This window comes from Chaetodon auriga, chromosome 18, assembly GCF_051107435.1.
Source record: "Chaetodon auriga isolate fChaAug3 chromosome 18, fChaAug3.hap1, whole genome shotgun sequence".
NCBI lineage: Eukaryota > Metazoa > Chordata > Actinopteri > Chaetodontiformes > Chaetodontidae > Chaetodon > Chaetodon auriga.
In genome coordinates this window covers 7,814,394-7,834,043 of record NC_135091.1, presented here as the reverse complement: position 1 = coordinate 7,834,043, position 19,650 = coordinate 7,814,394, and the positions used below count along the sequence as shown (strand labels likewise).

General features: G+C 42.0%; 2 protein-coding genes across 2 annotated transcripts; one reads left to right on the top strand and one right to left on the bottom strand.

The window, feature by feature from the left end:
* Positions 1-320: 320 nt before the first annotated feature.
* LOC143336652 (uncharacterized) lies at positions 321-1,481 on the top strand. Its single transcript, XM_076756918.1, has 2 exons — positions 321-343; positions 455-1,481. Exon 2 carries the CDS (start codon positions 465-467, stop codon positions 1,479-1,481), a length of 1,017 nt encoding a protein of 338 aa, XP_076613033.1. The 5' UTR covers positions 321-343; positions 455-464.
* An 11,057-nt stretch (positions 1,482-12,538) lies between these two features.
* On the bottom strand, positions 12,539-17,731 carry LOC143336556 (voltage-gated potassium channel regulatory subunit KCNF1-like). The gene has a single exon (XM_076756782.1). It carries the CDS (start codon positions 17,469-17,471, stop codon positions 15,972-15,974), a length of 1,500 nt encoding a protein of 499 aa, XP_076612897.1. The 5' UTR covers positions 17,472-17,731; the 3' UTR covers positions 12,539-15,971.
* Between the last annotated feature and the right edge of the window lie 1,919 nt (positions 17,732-19,650).

Sequence of the window (19,650 nt, the reverse complement as noted above, 5' to 3'; positions counted from 1 at the left end):
CCAAATTCCATCTATACCTTTAAGAGATTGTATGCACTTCAGAAGGAGAAAGCCAAATCAAAGAATATTTGATAACGACAGCAGATTGAAAGACTAAGTTAAATTAAATCTTCTTGCAGGGATGAAAGAAAGGAAATATTGATTTGTGTGATGTAATATCTGTACCTTTGGAAAGTACAGAAGAAAGCAACCGCTCACCAGTTGATGAGCTGGTTTGTTTGCTTGACTTTGTTTGCCTCTTGCAACATGTTGTCCTGACTCACTGCTGGGTACAAATATACTCAACTTTGTGTAAAACCAAGTCTGTATTGAAGCACAGAAGGAGGTTTGCTGTGCCTTTCAGGTAGGATTATGCATATATGATCAGATTTTCACATTGTGGTTTCATTATTACATTTTCTTGATACCGTGTATGACTCCGTCTCTCATGCGTCTATTTGCTTCGTTTGTGCAGTGCTTTAAAGATGAACTTGTGGATACTCCTGACTTTGACTGCACTGGCTGAATGCCGTTACCAAAAACGGGTCACCCATTCCTGCCCAGACCTGTGCTCCTGTTCCTTTCCACCTTCAGGTGCTGAGGTGGTGTGCAGCCAAAGCTCCCTTACACATTTCCCTGTTCATGGTCTGCCCTCCAACACCACTCGACTATCCATCCAGTCCTCAAACCTGAGCAGTATCACAGCCAGTCATTTGAGCATTGTTCCCCTTTTAAACAACCTCCAGCTGTATCACTGCAACCTGACAAGCCTTCCCTCAGATCTACTGAAGGACGTTCCTCACTTGAACACGTTGGATCTGACGGGTAATCAGTTGGTCCGTCTACCTCCAAATGTCTTCAGCCATGCTTCACTTCGTAGTCTTGTACTGAAGAATAATCTGATCGAAAAAGCAGATGCTGACTGGTTTAATGGGAACAGCAGCTTGACGTGGCTGGACTTGTCTGGAAACCGTTTAACGGGTGTGCCCGCTGCTCTGCTTCACAAACTGCCCAACCTGGAGACTCTAGACTTGAGTGACAATAATCTGCAAGATCTACAACCAGAAGCCCTGAGGAACCTGCGCCGCCTGGAGTCACTGAATCTCGCTGGTAACAAATTAAGCTCCCTGAAACCCACAATCTTCACCCACAACCTGAAACTATCCCAACTGTTTCTACAGGAGAATCAGCTCCGAGAGCTACCGGCGACCCTCCTCCGGGGTCTCCAACATCTCGAACTCCTGCTGCTCAATCAGAATCAGCTGCAGCATTTCCCCTCAGGGCTGCTGGATGACAGAAAATCCTCCTTCCAGATGATCTTAACAGGAAACCCCTGGGTGTGCGATGAGAGGATGGAGTATCTGTGGAAGTGGCTCACAGTCCATCCTCAAAATGTCTTGTTTTTGGAGGAGGTGACTTGTGCAGGTCCTGAAGCTCTTAAACATCGACAAGTGGTCTCTTTAACTGGTGCTGAGCTTGGACTTCAGAAGATTCAAAATTAGTGCTGAGGAGGTGGTGCAGTGGAGTGGATATTTGCCTTTTGCCTTCTACATTCCACTAAAATCTTATGTGAAGTTGTATATTCTTCAGACATATTCAAATGTATTAAAGGCCAAATAAAACCTAATGATCCAGTCTTTTATCTACTGCTTTCTGATGATCTCTTCTTGATCTCTCCATTGCTTGGATGTTGTCCAGCCCACTGGGTGGCGTAAGATACTCAATAAATTCACAAAGCAATGAGATGATCAGACAGTGCGGCTCATTTAAGAGCCAATTTACTCAGTCAACCTCAATGCTAACATATTCTGATTAATGACATTTCTTTCTGTGAGGCACATAATCCCAGTGTAAATGAGTATAATGCAAAGTATGGACAAACTAGATGTTTAATCACACTGTCTTAAAGGACTGAGGATGTTTTCTTGAGAAGAGCATTAAAGAGTGTAGTCCAAAAAGATGCAATTAAGAAAAGAAATGGACTCCAGTGGCGTCGCAAGAAACACTCTTTCCTCCGTCCTTGATGTGTTTTTCAAGATTCTTACGGTGAACACTATTTCCAACAGATCCGTCTCATTTGTTGTTGGTTGCATCACAGATTGCACCATTGTTTCAGTCGTGCCTTTTTGTTTTTAATGATGTTGAGCATGTGGGAGTGCGTGGGCAGTGCAATGGCTGAGTCTTGCGGATGACCTCTTCTGGATGTGTTTAAATATCTCTCTCTTTCTCTTTCTTTAAGTCTCACTCTCTCTCATAGTGTATATATGTGTGTGCATTTTTCCTGTATGCACACGTAAGCCTTGATCACATTGAGTGCACCCCAAATGTAAGTTATTACTCCATTGAAATGTGAAACATTGCCTCCTCCGGAGACTGTTACTTATGAAGATTAAACCTTGTTTGTAAATGCTTCCAAGATAACGGACGGAAAACTTCAGAGGTTTGATGTATGTCTTTTACTCTGCCTCTCTGAATTGTATCCTGGAGGTTAAAGGTTGAGAAAGTGGGTTTTGTTAATCCAAATCCTGATTCCCTTTTATGAGAATTCCTTCGAGGTGGAAACATCTGTTGTGGGTGAAGTGAACAAAGGCACTCGCCTCTCTCTGAGCAACTACTGCTGCTCTTTGGGCGAGACACTTAATCTCCATCTGCTCCTATGAACCCCAGAGGCTCTGATGTTTGTAGGTGTGTAATCGTGAGCTTTCTGTTCCTTCCCTCCCGAGATCAGTATGGAGGAATGGAGCCGGATCTGTGGCTCGCTGCCATACTGTCGGCTAATGAGGACTGACTGACATCTGAAATCTAAAAGGTCAGTGGCAAGGTTTCCACGCACTTGAAAATCAGTGTAGCTCTCTGACTTGGTGCTGCAATTATGGAGACATGATCGTTTTTGATAGGTGCTCATTAGCACGCAATAGTGCAATAATTACTTGACATTTTTGTCATAATAAGCCAACACAGAATGTCTCTGAATGTATATATCCAGGTATTAACCTGAGTTGAGCTCTCTATAATTTTTTTATGCGTCATGTGAGGTGCAGTTTTTCATATCAGTTGACCATCAACTGTTAATTGTCCTCCATTTCTAAAGAATTTGCAAAATATTTTGCATGCGCTGCTCAAAAAACTGTAAAACAGTGTATTCACAGCCCACATGTCAGTGCAAAATGAGCAGCAGTGCAAAATTGTGAATTTTTATAAGTACATTTCACAAAAGAGTTGCCATTTATATTCTAATATTTGACTTTAAGAATATGAATATTTTTTCCACAGCTGAACATGACTTCTATCATGTTTTACAGTACAGTTCTTTTCCAGCCTCGGTTTTCACTACAGAGTCACTCACGACAGGACGGTCAAGGCAAAGATTATACGCTGAAGTACAATTAATCACAAAGAAATAAAGTCCCAAGACGAAATTTTCCCTGCAAGACACTCACACATTAATGGACACATCTGTTCATGGCAGCCGTGCACCTTTGTTCTCAACCTTGATATTTCGCAGGTCACACTCACCTTCCTCCATTATGTGCTCTTGAACTCAGGTTGAAAATAAGAAAACTGGCTGTTAGACTCATTAAAAGCTTGCCTGAAGGTGGGTGAGAGGAGTCACACTGTGGTTGCCATCAGGAGCTTGAGGCCATTACCATGCAAGCACTTAACAACAATAAAACACTCCCACTGAGCCCTTTATCAACCATCCCACGCTTTTTACTCAGGATTGACAGTATTTTGTTTATGCCTCAAACCTGTGCATGTTCAAGACCAGCATGCATTGCAGCTTACAGCCCTCATCTAGCGTGCGTAATCAATTTTACCATATGTGGATGAAGGAGGTGAGTGTGGAAAAACAGCATAATCCCACGCATTAACCTGCATCTTCATTTATCATAATCCTACTTGCATTTTATCAATCTTGTTCTCCTGCTCATAAATCACGGCTCTAGTTGACAACATAAACACGGGGAAACAAATGTGCTGCTGCCTTTGTGCATTATCTCATTATTGGTGAGGAAAACTGAGGCCATTTCCGTCACTGTATGATTGGTTGTTGTAAATGGCCTCTTGTGCTCTCCAGGGAAATGGGCTATTAGGAGGCTCTTCCGAGATGGACGCCGTGTTTAACACCCTGCCACAAATCGAGGCTGTTTTATTGTGGGAATGAAGGTTTTGATGGAGCCTCCCTCAATATCCCCCAACGTAGATTAACCACACAGAAAACACATTATCCTTCGCAGCAATAGTCAGATACTGAACCATCAAAATCTCCACTCACAGGTGAAAATGGAGACAAAAGAGGGAGAAATTGTGAGAGTATCTTAAAAATAAGTCAACCAAAATCATCAAGATGACAGCGACACAAACGTGAGGGCGGCAAGATTAATGGAGGACACAAAGCAGCAGCAATGAGGCATTTTTAAGAGGGGAGATGGAGCATCAGTTTATGGATGTTGCCCTATTTTCTCAGCCAGATATGACTGTTTTTTTTTTTGTTTGTTTGTTTTTTTGGCTTAAGACTTGGAAAAAACACCCCGATAAATCTGTTTGATGATGATGATGGCAGGAATTTCAGCATGAGAAACAACAATCAAAGACAAAAGATAAGCCTCAAGTTTCTGTTCAAAGGGTTGGTTCAATCAAATTACAAAATAGATATTTTCTAACTCACTGTGTAAGTAGATTTTTATTCATTCAGCTATTGTCCACTAAAATTATTTGATAATTATACAAATTACTTTGCAGATTCAGATTATGCAAAATATAATCAATAAAATAAATTATCATGTACTGGGGGAAAATTCAAAGTATATACATCATTTAGAATAAGCCCGACCAGCTGCAACATACACATTAATGCATCTATGATTGTAATTCAGCAATATAATACACATTATACTGAAATGGGCCATTCTGCATAATGATCTCTTTTACTTTTACTAACTATATTTTGATGGTAGTACTAAATGAACTAGTCTGAACCGCATGTTGTCCAACTACATCTGAGGGAAATTGTGTTTTTAGCTGTTTTGAAGCGCCTGGTTGAAAAGCTTGCCGTCAAACACAGTAAGATGCAATCATCGTCCTACTGGGGATAACAGCGCACAATTTTAAAAGGTTATTTTCTGGCATTTGGCTTTTATTTGACAGTCAGTGTAGAGATAGACAGGAAACATGGAGAGAGGGAGGTGAGACTTACAACAGAGGTCCCTATTGGTGCACCCCACAGCGAGGGGTATTCATGCGCTGTGAAGCTTTGTTTGTGACCCTTTTAGTGCCCTCAGCTACTCTGGATAATCCACACAACTCACTTCTAATGGCTGGAACTACTTTCCTCGGCGAAATAGTCCCTTTGAAAGTGCTCGGCAGTGCGTTTGGTGTATTTTCTCGGGTGAGTCTTTCGAAGAGAAATTACTGTTGATTTTTTTTTTACTTCAATGCAAATAAAATTCCATTTACTTATATTGTTTTAGAGCGGAGACAAAAATCAGACAGAAACAGATAAAACTTGAGTTAACCAAACCAAAACTAACGCTAGCTTCAAAATAAATGTTTAGCAGCCAAGTGATAATTATTGGGACTACTGAAAATGGTTAAATGTAGTGTAACGGCAGCACAAGAAAACAAGTGAGTGAAGTGACTCAGTGATCATCGATATTGTGATACACCAACATCAGAGTTAGCTAACATTAGCTACTCTGTGCTACCAGACCAGACTAGGCTGTAGGAATAAAACCCTGAGTGTATTGACTTGAACGAGACAGTGGTTATTTGCTTATTGACTGATGATTGATTGGACTCTCAAACGTCACTCATTTTAACGGCAGCATTGTGAAGCTGCACACACAGAGGAACTGGACCCACGTGTGTTTTTCCATTAGCCCGCCTTCAGGAAACACAACAGCTCTGATCTCCCACTGACATGCTTTTAGCCTTTAAAAAAAATTTACTGACAGGTCTTTTACTCCTCCCCCATCTTCCGCCATTCTCGTCTGACTGTACACATGCACTCTCTTTAATTACTATGTAAATATTCCACTGCGGAGATACACTGAGTACGGCTTTGATCTGAGGCTGCTGGAAGAGGAAAAATCTTTCTAGTCGGCACAATTCCTTTTGTGTCATTCTCTGTCATTTTTCTTTCAGATTGATCTCCACCTCGCCACCCATCTGTAATCACCCACAGTGACCCACGCAGGGGACAAACGGGGCCGAAGGAGTTTAATTACCTCCGAGCACAAAAGGCAAGGACAGAGCATTTCATCAATGTTTGATGCCTAAATCTCCTCTGTGACTCCTCATATCCTTTGCCATAAGTTTTTATGTCAGCTCACTGACGTCCTCTCACATTGAGCTCGCATGGATTATCATCTGCCTCTGCCTGTCCAGAGGGGCTTTATGCAGTCCGTGTAACAGACCTTTCACCTGTTGTTGGGGTGGTCGATGTGGAGCCACGCAGAAACTTGTTCACAGCATGTAGAAACACAGTCAGGGCTACTGAGGGGGAGATCATGTGTCACGGATGTAAAGAGGGGGTCAGGCCAGCTGTTTGTGAGGGCGGACTGGGATGAAGTAGCAAGAAAAACAATTGGCATGAGCTGAGGCAGTCAGTCAGCCACTTATTGATTCATGCATTTGACAAGCTCCTGCAAAGATCTCTGTATTAGCAATCAATTATTCAGGAATGTTTCTGCATTAATGATGGCGCTGGTGCCAGGGTTACCCTAGATAGCCTAACCTAGAATGAAGACAAGACGCTGCCAGCACGTCTAGAGCTCACTGAGTGAAATGTTGCATCACATTTGTTTAACCTGTAGACACACACAAATGAAAATATAAATATTTGCAGTTTGATGAGTTACATGCTCTATTACTTGGGAAGTCTTTATGCTAAGCTAGGCTAACTGCCTCCTGCCACTAGCTCCATACTTAAATGAATAGTCAACATTTTGGGCTTCAATTCACTTGCTGGCAGAGAGTTAGATGAGAAAATAGATCCTCTGCTCATGTCTGTATGTTAAACTGGGAAAGTTGTGGAACGCTCCAAAAACACCTGTTTGGAACATTCCACAGGTAAATAGGTTCATTGGTAACAGGTGGTAGTATCATGATTGGGTATGAAAGGAGCATCCTGGAAAGGCTCAGTCGATCGCAGGAGAGGATGGAGGGAGGTTTGTGAACACATGATTGTGTGAAGGATATTAACTCATGGGCTCAGGAACACTTTGTGAAACCATTTTAATTCATGTTTTACACAGTCACAGATGTTTTGTGGTTGAAACTACCTTTAATGCAGACATGTCACAGTGGCCTCCTCGTCTAACTCTCAGCAAGAAAACAAATAACTGTATTTACCAAAAAAAACATGCATTTGGGTTTTTTCAGATATCTCTGTTTTAGTAAATAATCAAACAGAAAATCTGCACTGTCAGTATTAAACTGGTATTTCTACAGCATTTCCAAATGATAGATTTATTTCAAAATGGGTTTCTTTGCACTTTATCTTCAGTGCACATAATCACATCTCTTATTTGCTGCTGTTTTGACAGCCAGTGACTCAAAATGGAGCTCGTGTCTCACAAGTTAGTTTTACACTGATGGCAGCAATCTGTCTTCTGGGTGTGGTTGTTACATCTTTCATAAGATGGATATCGCACTTTTGAATGAGACTTCACTTGGAGTGTCGCATTAGCCAGGGGCAGAGACCACAAGACCCATTACAATAATGCAAAGCTGTCACAATTTGACACATGGAAGACGCATGTCTGAGTAGTTCTGAGACACAGATAAATCTTATGTCCCACACGAGGTACGATGACACTCTCACTAAATATTATTTTTATGACCTGCAGCCTTAAATGAATTGTAATCATTGTAGCAAGCCAAGAGGGGACAAGGATGTTCCACTCCATAAAACATCATTGTCTCTGGATGAGATAATCAGCAGTGGCAAGTGCACCGACGACCAGGTCAGATCTATCGCTGAGGCTTTAGTCTCTCAAGGCCAATTTCCTTAATTAGATGTCCATACATTTATCAGCAGAAGTGACACACGAGGCCACTAGCACATGGCTGATACAGTGAAATTTGCCCTTTGTAAGCCATTTTTGAAGTGGGGACCATCAGCAAATGGCATGAACTAAGCAACTCAGACGAAAGAACAAACAACTTGTCCCAGACACTGAGCAGACCTCGTCGTAGCTCTTTATTATGCAGGCGGTGGTACACAGGAGAGCCGTGTATTTCTTTCATGTGTTGCTGTTTATAACCTTCTAATTAAATTCTTTTGCTAAAAAAGCAAAGGATGGATTGATTTTTAAATAAACCGAGGCAGCTTTAGCAAGCTTTGGCTTTGAACAAGTTATTTGAAGCTGTCAGTGGACAAGCTCATCTGAAGACTGTGCTTGGCAGGAATGGGAGGGTTGTTATTTCAGACTGCCGAGGCCCGATCAAAGCCGTCAGCGCAGCAGTAATGTGTGAAGGAGTGCGACACAGAACAATGGCAATTCAAAGAACGCCACATTAGAAGGTAACAACATGAATGAATGCACCAGGATTTTGGTTTTAATTTGCATATTCATAATTGCTGAATGAGTGTTCTCTTTATACTGGGGGACTTGTTAGCCCGAAAGCCTAACAGTGGAATACAAAGCAGGGCTTTCCCATTATTTTCTTGCCCTCAGTGAAGTTGGTTCAAACAAAGCCTGGGGGAAACGGCGCTGCCTCACACTTTTGACCTTCACAACCAGCTGAATCCATAAGTTTCTCATATTAATTTTCAATGTAACTTTCAGCAGAATATTTAAAGGTTTTGCTGAGAGTTAAATAGGAAGATTGCTAAAACTCTGGTCTTCATATGAAGCATAGAGCAGGAGCAAGGAGATGATCAGCCCAGCTTAGCATAAAGACTGACATTAGGGGCAAACAGCTGTGCAAAGGTCCCCTCAGAAGCTGACTAAGTAACATGTGGTATAACAACATGATTATTTGTGATGTTAGAAGGAGTCATGTAGCACCCAGGCTAGCTGTATCTCCTGCTGCCAGTATGCAAAACTAAGCTATTCGCCTGCAGGCTCTGGTTTCGTATTTGACGTATAGGCATGAGCGTGATATCGATCTTAATACTTCAATTGGCCTTGAGAGGTGAGTCCTTGTAAAATCTAAACTTCAGCTCCCAGATGTTCCATCTGTAATTTGCAAGCCATGATTATACCCCAGCTGTTCTGAGGTTTTAACTATCTACCGAGCTTCACTTTTAGTCAGTTCCTGCTGATGAACAGACACCTGTGTCTGAAAGGTCCAACTGTTGGTGAGTCAGTTTCACGGCAAAACTTTGTCACTTTAAAGCTCGTTTTTCTGTTCAGTGGTGTCACAAAAAGCCACATTAAATCCGTCTTTATTCACTGTTGTAAGGTAATAAAGCACAATAACTTTTCTAAGAATTGTTGTATATAACTAGGATCCAAAGGGGTATAATTAAGAGGAACAAACATATTAAAAAGCACTGAGCTATAATACACCGAGCATTTGAATTGCTTGTTGTGCTTGGGCCCACTGTGAAGGCGAATGAATCACTAATGCTTCGTTTCCAGGATCCTGAAACAATCATTAACTAAACCAATATATGTGTAATGAGCCCATAAACAATTTGTTGGTCCCCTTGGTTTTACTGTATAACAGATGAATATAACCAGGCAGATATTTTCCTGGTTGAGGGCAGGCGTGTGAGTGAGCGTACTGAGAAGCAGCTGTCACAGATGTTTTTAGTGAGTTCAGGCCACATCACCTCCTTGAAGCTCAGCATTAAACTCCGATGGCTCAGAATCACCCGGTCTCTATGTCACATAAAAGGCATGGTAAAAAAAAAAAAAAAACTCCTCCTCCGATAACAACCTGAAAGAATGAGGCCATAACTTCCCCTCCAAATCTCAAGATACTACGCTTACGCTTACACTACAGGCGGCGCTGAACTCCTTTTCTTCTGTATTCCTCTCAGGTGAATGCTTTTCTGGAAACTGATGAACATCGCTCACAGTTTAATTTTGTAATCAGAGTCTCGGCATAAATCTTTATTTTCATCATAAGAGAAGAGAAAAGGTAATAAAACCATGTCTGGGATCCACTGGGACACTCAGCGCTGATTTATATTAAATGGTGAGTTCACACGCACACACACACACACACCAGACACACACAGACTTGCATTTCTTTGTGAGGACCCTCATTGGCATAATGCAGTCTTTAGACCCCAAACATCACAACTAAGCGCCTAACCCTAACCTTTACTCTAAGCTTAACTTAAACCTATCCTAACCTAACCCTTAAAACCAAGTCTTAACCCTCAAACAGCCCATTCAAGTAGTGACGACTGGCCAAAATGTGCTCACTTTCCAAAAAATGTTTTCTGTTGGTTAAAAACTTGTTCCTCGCTATGTAGCAAGTACAAGTACACACACACACACACACAGTATCAGTACACAATAACTCCTCCCTTAGTATTTCACTTGGTATTCTCCTGCTGTTGTCTTCGAGCAGAAACTCTGTGTTTGCAAACCCTCATTCAACTCCGTGCTGAAGCAGAGGCTTTGCAGCAGATCACGGCTCTATTAGTCCGTCTGACGCAAAAGAAACTGGCTGAGAACTATTATCCAGGCAAATCACTTTCCTCACATTGCATTTGCAGCTATATTTTCCTCTCCGTCTTTATGAGTCCAGGGTAATGTACCAGCATGCAGCAGAAGGCTGCACTTCATCTCCACTGGTCAGTGTTTAGGTTGCAGAGGCACGGCTGTATTGATTTCATTGTTTAACACTTATGGTGACATCTTGGCAGGTTTTGGCAGAGTCAGCAGCAATGCCATTTAGTAAGGCATCCGAAACAATACACTGACTGGGCATGAGCGATGTGATTTCTCAAATGGAAGTGTATTATACTCTGCAGGTTCAATAAATTTTACCAGCAATTTCTGATCCGTGTCCTTATAAACCCACAAGAGCAGACGTGATGATTTTGCCAGAGAACATGCTGAGAGCCCAGAGAAGCGGAAGGAGTGATAAGGTTAGGCGAAAAAGAAGATATGGAAATCATTTTTGCAGACGGGTTGAGTGGTTTAAGTGCATCATCCTATTCTGCTATTTCGTAAAGGTCATATTTAATCTATGTAATTATTGTCTAGCAATTTTATGCAGTTCTCTGCCTGAATCAAAGTGCTCCAGGCGGCACCTACGCAGCGTTTTAAACATTCCTGTTAAAAAAATGAATGTCATTTGCCGCACAATAATGCTCGTGGAGCATGGTTTTCCACTTCTTCTGAATGTGACATCGGGGAGATTACCTTTTCCCTCTCCTGCAGCTGAAAATATCCTTCAAAAAGAGATAGCGCTCGGAGGGGTGGGCTGTAAAGCCACAGCATTATGCACACACATTCTTATTCAAATGAATGTGTTTGACCATCATCTGCGGGATATGAATCCATTAAAGTATCCCTATTGTGCTGTTAAAGGGTAGATATGCTTTAAGTGTAGTCTTGAGAGCAATATCTTCTCTGTGGTGTGTTTGAATGGTGAAGTTTTTTGTTGGTTTTTTAAATAAGTTTTTCTTGTCTCTTTCATTACTTTTCTCTCATCGTTGTCACATACTTGTAAAGTCGTTGGCCCTTCAGCTACATCTTATATCTCAGTCTGAAGTTTACTTTGCAGTCAAAGGCTACCAAATATTGTAAAAGTTGAATGGACATGTTCCTTTTCCTATTGCAACCACTTTTTAACATTCATAAAACAACCATAAAGAGACAGCTGTTTAGAGACATACAAGCACAACAAAATAAGCTTGAGTTTATCTTGAACTTCCATTTGTCTGTACCAAACTACCTACAGGCATTTCCCTATTTTTAGACAGGAGACGTGAGGAGAAAAAGATCCCCGACCTAAAGGTCGAGGGAGAGGGGAGCAGGCGAAGGCAAGCGGGGTCTCTGTGTGTCCGTGCTGTCATCTGAATGGTTGGGTGTAACTCAATACCAGCATGCCACTACGTCACCAGAAAACAATCAGAGCTGGGAGGCAGCTGGATGGAGCACATGAGCCTCGGAAATCAACTCTGATTCCCTGAAATACATGCAAACAGTACAAAGCATCTGCAGATTCAGGTAGCGTGTCTGTGTTTTATTTACAGCATCCTGATTTAACACTAGATTTAATGAAACACTCACACACACAGAGAACAAACATGGCATGCACAGACTTCCTCTTGTTCTTCTCCACCCGTACTTCACGTTGGCTTAGTCATGGAATGAAATGCCAGCAAGGTAATGTAAACAGCATTAGAAACAAAGCAGAAAAGTATTTTAATCACCAGCTGGAGGATTTGAGGAACTTTCCTCAGGCGCACACCTACGCAGATTGCGATCCCTTTGGTCTGGTAGAGGATTTAGAAAAATCTGTGTTGCACGTACACATGCATCAGACAAATTTCTATTCCAAGTCATATGAGTCAGGTAGACATTTTGAGCATGGCGGCTTGCCCACCATACCTCCAGAACCGTTAAAAAAATAGACTCTCATATAGAATCTGTCTCTGGATTTTAATGACTGTGAACATGCAAAAAAAAAAAAATTATTGATTTCGTAGCGACAACCATTAGCGAGCTGGAAATTCTCACTATATTTGGACAATTTATGTGCAGGGATAATGAGCACAATTTTGAGTAACTGCTCAGGAATACGTCCTATCTTAAACACCCACTGAATGGCACAGATGACCAACATGTGGGTGTAAAAATTTGTGATTAGCCAGTGGATCACAGCAGGTCACTGCAGAGTGGATCGCGCACGGCTGTGGGTATATGGGTGACGGAGTGTGTGTATGCTTCTGTGCAATTATTTGTGTGCCCCGGTAGGTAGGCGGTGGAGAGGACGGGAAATGTTTGTATAGGCCAGCGTGCGTGTGTGTGTGTGTGCTTGTAAATCTAAATTTGAACGTGAATGTGAATGTGCATTTGCATCTGCTGGAGGAACATTGTTCCATTACACAATGCGCACCTTTGACATCACAGCTCCACCTGTCAGCCTGTACAAAGCCCTTTCTCCAGCCTTTGACATGTGTGAATCTGCTGCTGGCCAGGAGAGATAGCAGAGTCCTGTATAGGACATGTGTGGGCGGACAGCCTGCAGAGTCCTGCCTGACCTCCTTCATGATCTTTCTCTCAGGCTGCGTAACTTAGACTGGAGCTCAGCGGAAAACATAACGGAAGAGGTGGCTGGTACTGAATCAGCGGCCTCTTACTAATCAAACAAAGTGACATCTTGTCCCTGTGACTGATGCAGACATCCTGTCAGTAAGGCAGCAGTAAGACGCATCACCCTTCCTCCCTCTATTAGAAATGACAGGTGATGTAGTGATCACAGTGCTTCAAATTTAAATTTTGACCTTTACTTTTAAGTCCTCCATCAATCCAAACACTGACTCCTTTTTCAAACACACCAGAATAACATCTGCATTTTCACGTCCTACATAAAGCGTTGTGAAGATTACATTCCTACCTTATGATTGTATTATGGGACAAAATGTGTATTTGCTATTTTAACCTTTTCGGTGGTGAATACTTCTTTTCTGAGGTTGGACTGAAGGTTACAGTTATAATTAACTTTGACTTTACAGCTGCGATTCCCAGGGGGACATGGAAAGATCTAAAAAATATTAAAACAATGCAGATCAAAACCTGAACAGTGTTGCAAATGAGAGCGCATGAAAACTTGGTAGCAAGCAAGACTCAAGAGCTAATTAAAATTAGCTAATTAAAACATGAACCCACCTACTTGACTGACGGTTCAATTCTATAAAAAAAAAATGACAATATCCACTTGTATACTGTATAATTAACACCTTTAACATCCAGTTTAGAATCTATTTAAATGAACACGTTAGGGACACGATGAGCGATGTCTGAAGTTGAGTTGATTTGGAGTTTGGAGGAATATCAGATAAAAAAAAAGGTTGGAAACCACTGCTCTGCAGTTTGCCTGAGGTGAGGGGAAAGATTCAAGTCGATTCAGTTGAAAGTTGAACCCACAGACTGTAGCTGAGGGCAAATACATCCAAGTTTCTTCCGCTGCATCATTTCACTTTCAGCTTGCCTGCTACGTTGTCAAAAAAGATCATTACTTGCATACTTTTTCGATAGCACATGCTTAAAATCATATGATCTCTATTAATTATACATTAAATAGTATCGAAAATACTGAAGTTAGATATTTCTAAAAGATCTACAGAGGAAAATGAACTGGTCCTCAACCATTACTATTGACATATTACTGTGTGCAGGCTGTTAATTTAAAAAAAGAGAAAAATTATCCTATTTTGTGTACCTATGATTTTTATTTATTTATTTTTTGCTGTGGTATTGAAAGAGGTATTGAATATAATTTCTGAGCTTAAAATTATGGTATCGTCACAACGTTATGACCTGCTGCTTTTAATGCCCTTCTCTTCTTCTTCGTTTGCAGGGTTCTGGTGGGAAAACGCAGGTATATTTACATTCAAGACATCATGCTCATTTCATAAAGTTTCACTAAATAAGACTGGGCACAGACGCACAACACTGACATAAATCAAAATCAAACCACTGACATCTGAGACATGTCAAATATTAATTATAGTTCCCCCACTGTGCCAACTAATGCAGCTTCTAAGGATTGTTCTATTTGTGCAGCAAGTTTCATGTCACTCAGGCTAATGGTGTAGGAGGTGAGGCCTTTCAAACTGTGAAAATGCACACTTTAAATACAGCCTCCATTAAGCCCATTTAGAGTGGGGAAAAAAACGCATCATCATTTGAAGATTCATCATAATAAGAGCAGTAATGCATTATGACACACGGTTTACAGGTACACACCCTTTGAATATGTTTACTCACATTTTTTATTTGTATTGTAATCACAGTTCTTTTTTTTCTGCTCAGATTTTCAGGTCAACACCTGCACTCCGAAAAAGAAATAAAAACTTTCATTTGAAGTTAAATAAGTCAACCAGTAGGATTTTTTTTTTTTTTTTTTTTTTTTTTTTTTTGCTTAACCTCCAGCGTAGTTACACCATAACTTGGTGGTCAAGTTATTCCACTGAACCTCCGGGGAGGAGCAGAGTGGTGACGGCTGCTGCAAAATTTAAACCCATCACAGGAACGTGTCCTGCAGCCAAAGAAGCTTCAGAGGTGCCGGTGTCGGTAACATGACCCTGTCTGGTCACAGTCACTGCTTTTAACTTTCCTGCACAGTGGAGGGGTTTTTATATCTGATACATTACCTCACAATCATACTGTGTCAATTACACAAAACTACACTGACAGCAAGATCACACACGGAACCAAGAAAGAACAGCACTGGTGATATGTTGCTTATATATTTCCTACCCATCACCTCTCTCTATTGTATATTTAATGTCTGTAGACTTTTTTGTGTGGCATTTTAAGTCCTTATCACCATTAAATACCCACAGCTGAGATGCCTGTACATGATAAACATATCATGGGGTAACTATAGTTCTCTTTTCTCCTGGAAGAGCTACCATTTTTTTGTTATTTAGAAAAAAAAACATCCATTGTGATATATATTTCTGTACAAAGGAATAAGCTACAGTGCAGTCTACAGTGTGAGTGTGAGGATTGGGGATAGGGGGGAGTTATATAAGAAGTCTACATGTGTACTGGCTGTTCAAACAGAACCCCAAAGCCTACAGGGAGTTACTGCGCAAAGGCACAGCTCATCAGGTCCATATCTCACACTCATGTCCCTTTAATAGGCGCGATTCCTCAAATGCATTAAAGGTCCTCGGAGAGCGTTCCTGGTCCTATTATTTCTGCGCGGCTATTTACAAGCATGTCTCCTTCATGGGTTAACCCTGAATTGTGCGGGTTAAGTTTGAATAAGTCCGAAATGAACACTGAATTTGATGTTTTGTTGATGTTTATCTTTTGTTTTTCATGATGCAGCGTCTTCAGTGTTCATGAGATGAAATACTCAGTGGCCTCGGCTGTGCTTTCAAAGCTCGTGTCCATGCTGGGGGTCTGGATTCCTGCCCCTCCCCTGGGATCCTTCAGTAAGGGGATGTATGTGTCGCTGTGACAGGAGCGCATGGCGTTGTCCCACACCCCTGCGCCGCAGACGTGTTTATGGGCACCGGGTGCAGCCTCCTGCTCCCTGTCGCTGGAGCGCAGTGCCATCAGTTCAATCTCATGCTTGGCCGCAGTCTCCAGCACCTGTTGCTTGTTGTAGAACAGGACAAAATTGTTGATGATGGGGTGTATAGGCAGCGCTATGGCGATCACACCGCAAAGGAAGCTGATGGCTGCGTTACACCGACCTAAAGTGGTCTTAGGGTAGACGTCTCCATAGCCCACCGTGGTCATTGTGATCACTGCCCACCAGAACGACTGTGGGATGCTGGTGAACAAGGTGTCCGGGTGATTCTGCTCCATGGTGTAGCCCAATGCGGAGAAAAGGAAGACCCCCACGCCCATATACATGAGGAGCAGTCCCAGCTCTTTGAAGCTGCTCTTCAGGGCAGATGTGAGGGTCTGGAGTCCGGATGAATGTCGTGCCAGCTTGAAAATGCGCGCAATGCGCATTATGCGTAAAGCCTGCACTGCTTGCTGCACGTTAGCCAGCTCCATCACTCCGGCGCCGAAGGAGGTCAGAATCAGCACCACGAAGAAGGGCATGATCGCCATGAAGTCGACGATGTTCATGAACGCCAGGACGAATTTTATTTTATTCGGAGAGGAGATCAGACGCAGGAGGTATTCGATAGTGAACCAGCCGATACACACCGTCTCGATGACCTCAAGAGTTGGGTGCTCCGACAGGTTACCCTCCGCGTCCTCCACCTGCAGGTCGGGGATGGTCCCGACACACATCACCACGGAGGAGACGAGGATGAAGATGAAAGAAACTATAGCGATTATGTGCGCAGGCAGCGAGGAGTCCGGCTTCTCCATCAGCCTCCAGAGACACATCTGGAAGCGCTGCCAGCCTCCTGCAGACGGATCTCCCTCTCGGTCCACCAGGATAGTTCTCACTTTCTCTGCAATTTCTGCGAGTTCATCCTCGACCTCCTTCAGGTGGCATTTGCAACATTCATCCAGAAAATCGGAGCCGATTTTCCAGAACTCCATCTCCTTCATGAAACAAATCGGGCAGATGCCTCGTTTCATGTGAATCTCTCCGTAATAATACAGCTCAATTATACATTTAAATGCTTCGGGGTCTCTGTCAAAATAAAATTCCCCTGTGTCAGGGTCGTAGTCGTCACAGAGTAAAGATATTTCTTCAGAAGACTTCAGTGAACAGTCCACCAGTTCTGCCAGCCGGGTGTCCGGGTAGCGATTCAACACGTCCACATATAACACCTGTTTCACCCCGCCGATGTTAACAACAATCTCTGCCTCCTCACTGGCCTCAGAGCCGTTGCAGTCTGCATACCGCGTCCTCTGGATCCCCCACATTATGTTGACAACAAGTCCGCCACAAAGCAGTCCAACTCGTCGAGATTTTCACTGAAGTGTGTGCCGTATCGAAGTGAACGCAAGTCACCAGAAGCTCTGGCGCTGTGCGTAAAACCTCACAAATCTTTTAATCTCTGTGTTTTAGGTGAGAAAAAAATAAACAGGCCTAAATGTTTGATCAGGGGTGACTGCAGCGCGAAGTCTTCTTCGTTCAACACGACCGTGTTTGGCAGTGAACAGTGCGCCTGTGCGCTCCGAGAAAGTTGGCATTGAAGTGCGCGTAATGTCAAGTAAATCACAATGAAATCACTAGACTTCCGGTTATCACTTTCAACGAAAAGTTGGGTGTTTTTTTTGTTTTTGTTTGTTTTTTCTTGATCACAGAACACTCCCTAAATGCAACATGACACAGCTGCTTCACACGTGTTGTAGCTCCGGATGATCCAGCCGTTAATAATCAGTTTAAGTCTAATCACTCTAAATACTTGGACGAAAATCTTTTACATGTCTGCTGAAAACACTCTCCAGTGCTAACTCTTCTACTGTAACTTTTATTCCAGCTTTTAGCCCTCTCTTCGCTAACGCACCTGCCTCACCAACCTTGTGATTAATCACTTTACATGAAAATCGAAAGAACAACCCTAAGAACATAGAGTTGTTTGAGGAAATTACCCAAAAAACAACAGATATCACTCAAAATAACCAAGGAAAGCACTGAAAATTTTAACAAAAGCAAAAGCTCAAATGAAAAAATCCACAGGCTGTATGAAGTAACAACGTTGTACAGTTACAACCTATGCTTTTATTTTTAAGGCTGTCTCATCGTCTTCCGGCCGCGCTCCGTCTGCGTGCGGTTGTCTTGACGCAGCGCAGTGCAGCCAGGCGCAGCAGATCATAAATCTCGGCGGCATGTAATGAAATGTGGAGTGCAAACAGAGAAATCAGAGACAAGCGCTCCGCCGGGCTTTGGTGGCGGGTCGAAGAAGCAACAGTTAGTTAAAGGTCGCCGATTAACAGACTACACTAAATCAACCCCCTTTTTTCTACAATAACACCTTGGAGAATCTTTTCCCTTAAACCCCAGACGCATTATCCATCATCCATTTTGAATGCATTATAGGCTATCAGCAAGTAACCCCGACGGAAAGGAGTCATAGGCTGAGTAATAATCACTAAATCTGATAGAGGGTAGGCTCAATAAATATCAGGCTATTGTAAAAACCTGTTTTACTGTATACTCTTTGTGTCAGGTGATGGTTGAAGGTTACACATGCGACTTCCGTCAATAGGAGCATTGCATGAATTTATTGGGTTTTCCACTTTGTAATATAAATTTTCAGAGATTTCTCAAAACTTGTACTCTGAGTTGAACTGAATGGTTCCGCAGTAGCCCGCTCTGAATTATTGATTGGCAGACAGGCTGGCCAGAAAAGCGTCTCGACAGCGCTTTGCCTTGTTGTTTGTCTCCACCTAGTGGTAAGACGTTGACACTACAGTAGCTACAGGCTGTCATTTTCCTGCTTCCAAACAATGGTGCAGACCACTGAGGATAGGAATCCATTAATAAGTCATTAAAAGAACAATGTAGAGTTTGTGGTAGACTATTGTACATTCTTAAGGCAAAAAAACAACATGTGAAGTAAAACCTGCAGTGCAGCGGAGTCAAACTTTGTCCAAAAGTTCATAAAGTGCCTTTATATTGTTTTAATTTTCCCAAGGTTATAACATTAAATTGGACTGTCACCGGTGAATTTGAGTAAAGGAATAGTTTGACAGTCACAAGGACTTTATTGTCTTGAGATTACAGTGACCTTATCAAATTTGAGAAAGTGAGAGTTTGTTTACGTAAGCAGTTTTGTAAGAAAATATAGAAATATTGCTGTGCTGTACTTGTAAAAGTGGCAGCTTGTGATTAAATCCATTTTCAAGTACAAGTTTGAAATAATTGTGCTTTACATGAGTTTTCCCATTCTATGATACTTCATGCTTCCATTTTAGAGGTAAATTTTGCACATTTTATACCACTAGAGTCATTTGACCGCTGAAGTTACTTTTTAGATTTATAAAACATGAGGGATTATTGAGGATTAAACTACCCAAATCTCCGTTTCAGCTGGCTACAACATTCAGGTAACTGTTACAGGTTATTGCATCAGTTGTAATGATCCAGTATTATAAT

Coding starts and splice junctions, on each gene's coding strand:
- LOC143336556 (XM_076756782.1), bottom strand. CDS start 17,471: ATGTGGGGGATCCAGAGGACGCGGTATGCAGACTGCAACGGCTCTGAG.
- LOC143336652 (XM_076756918.1), top strand. CDS start 465: ATGAACTTGTGGATACTCCTGACTTTGACTGCACTGGCTGAATGCCGT.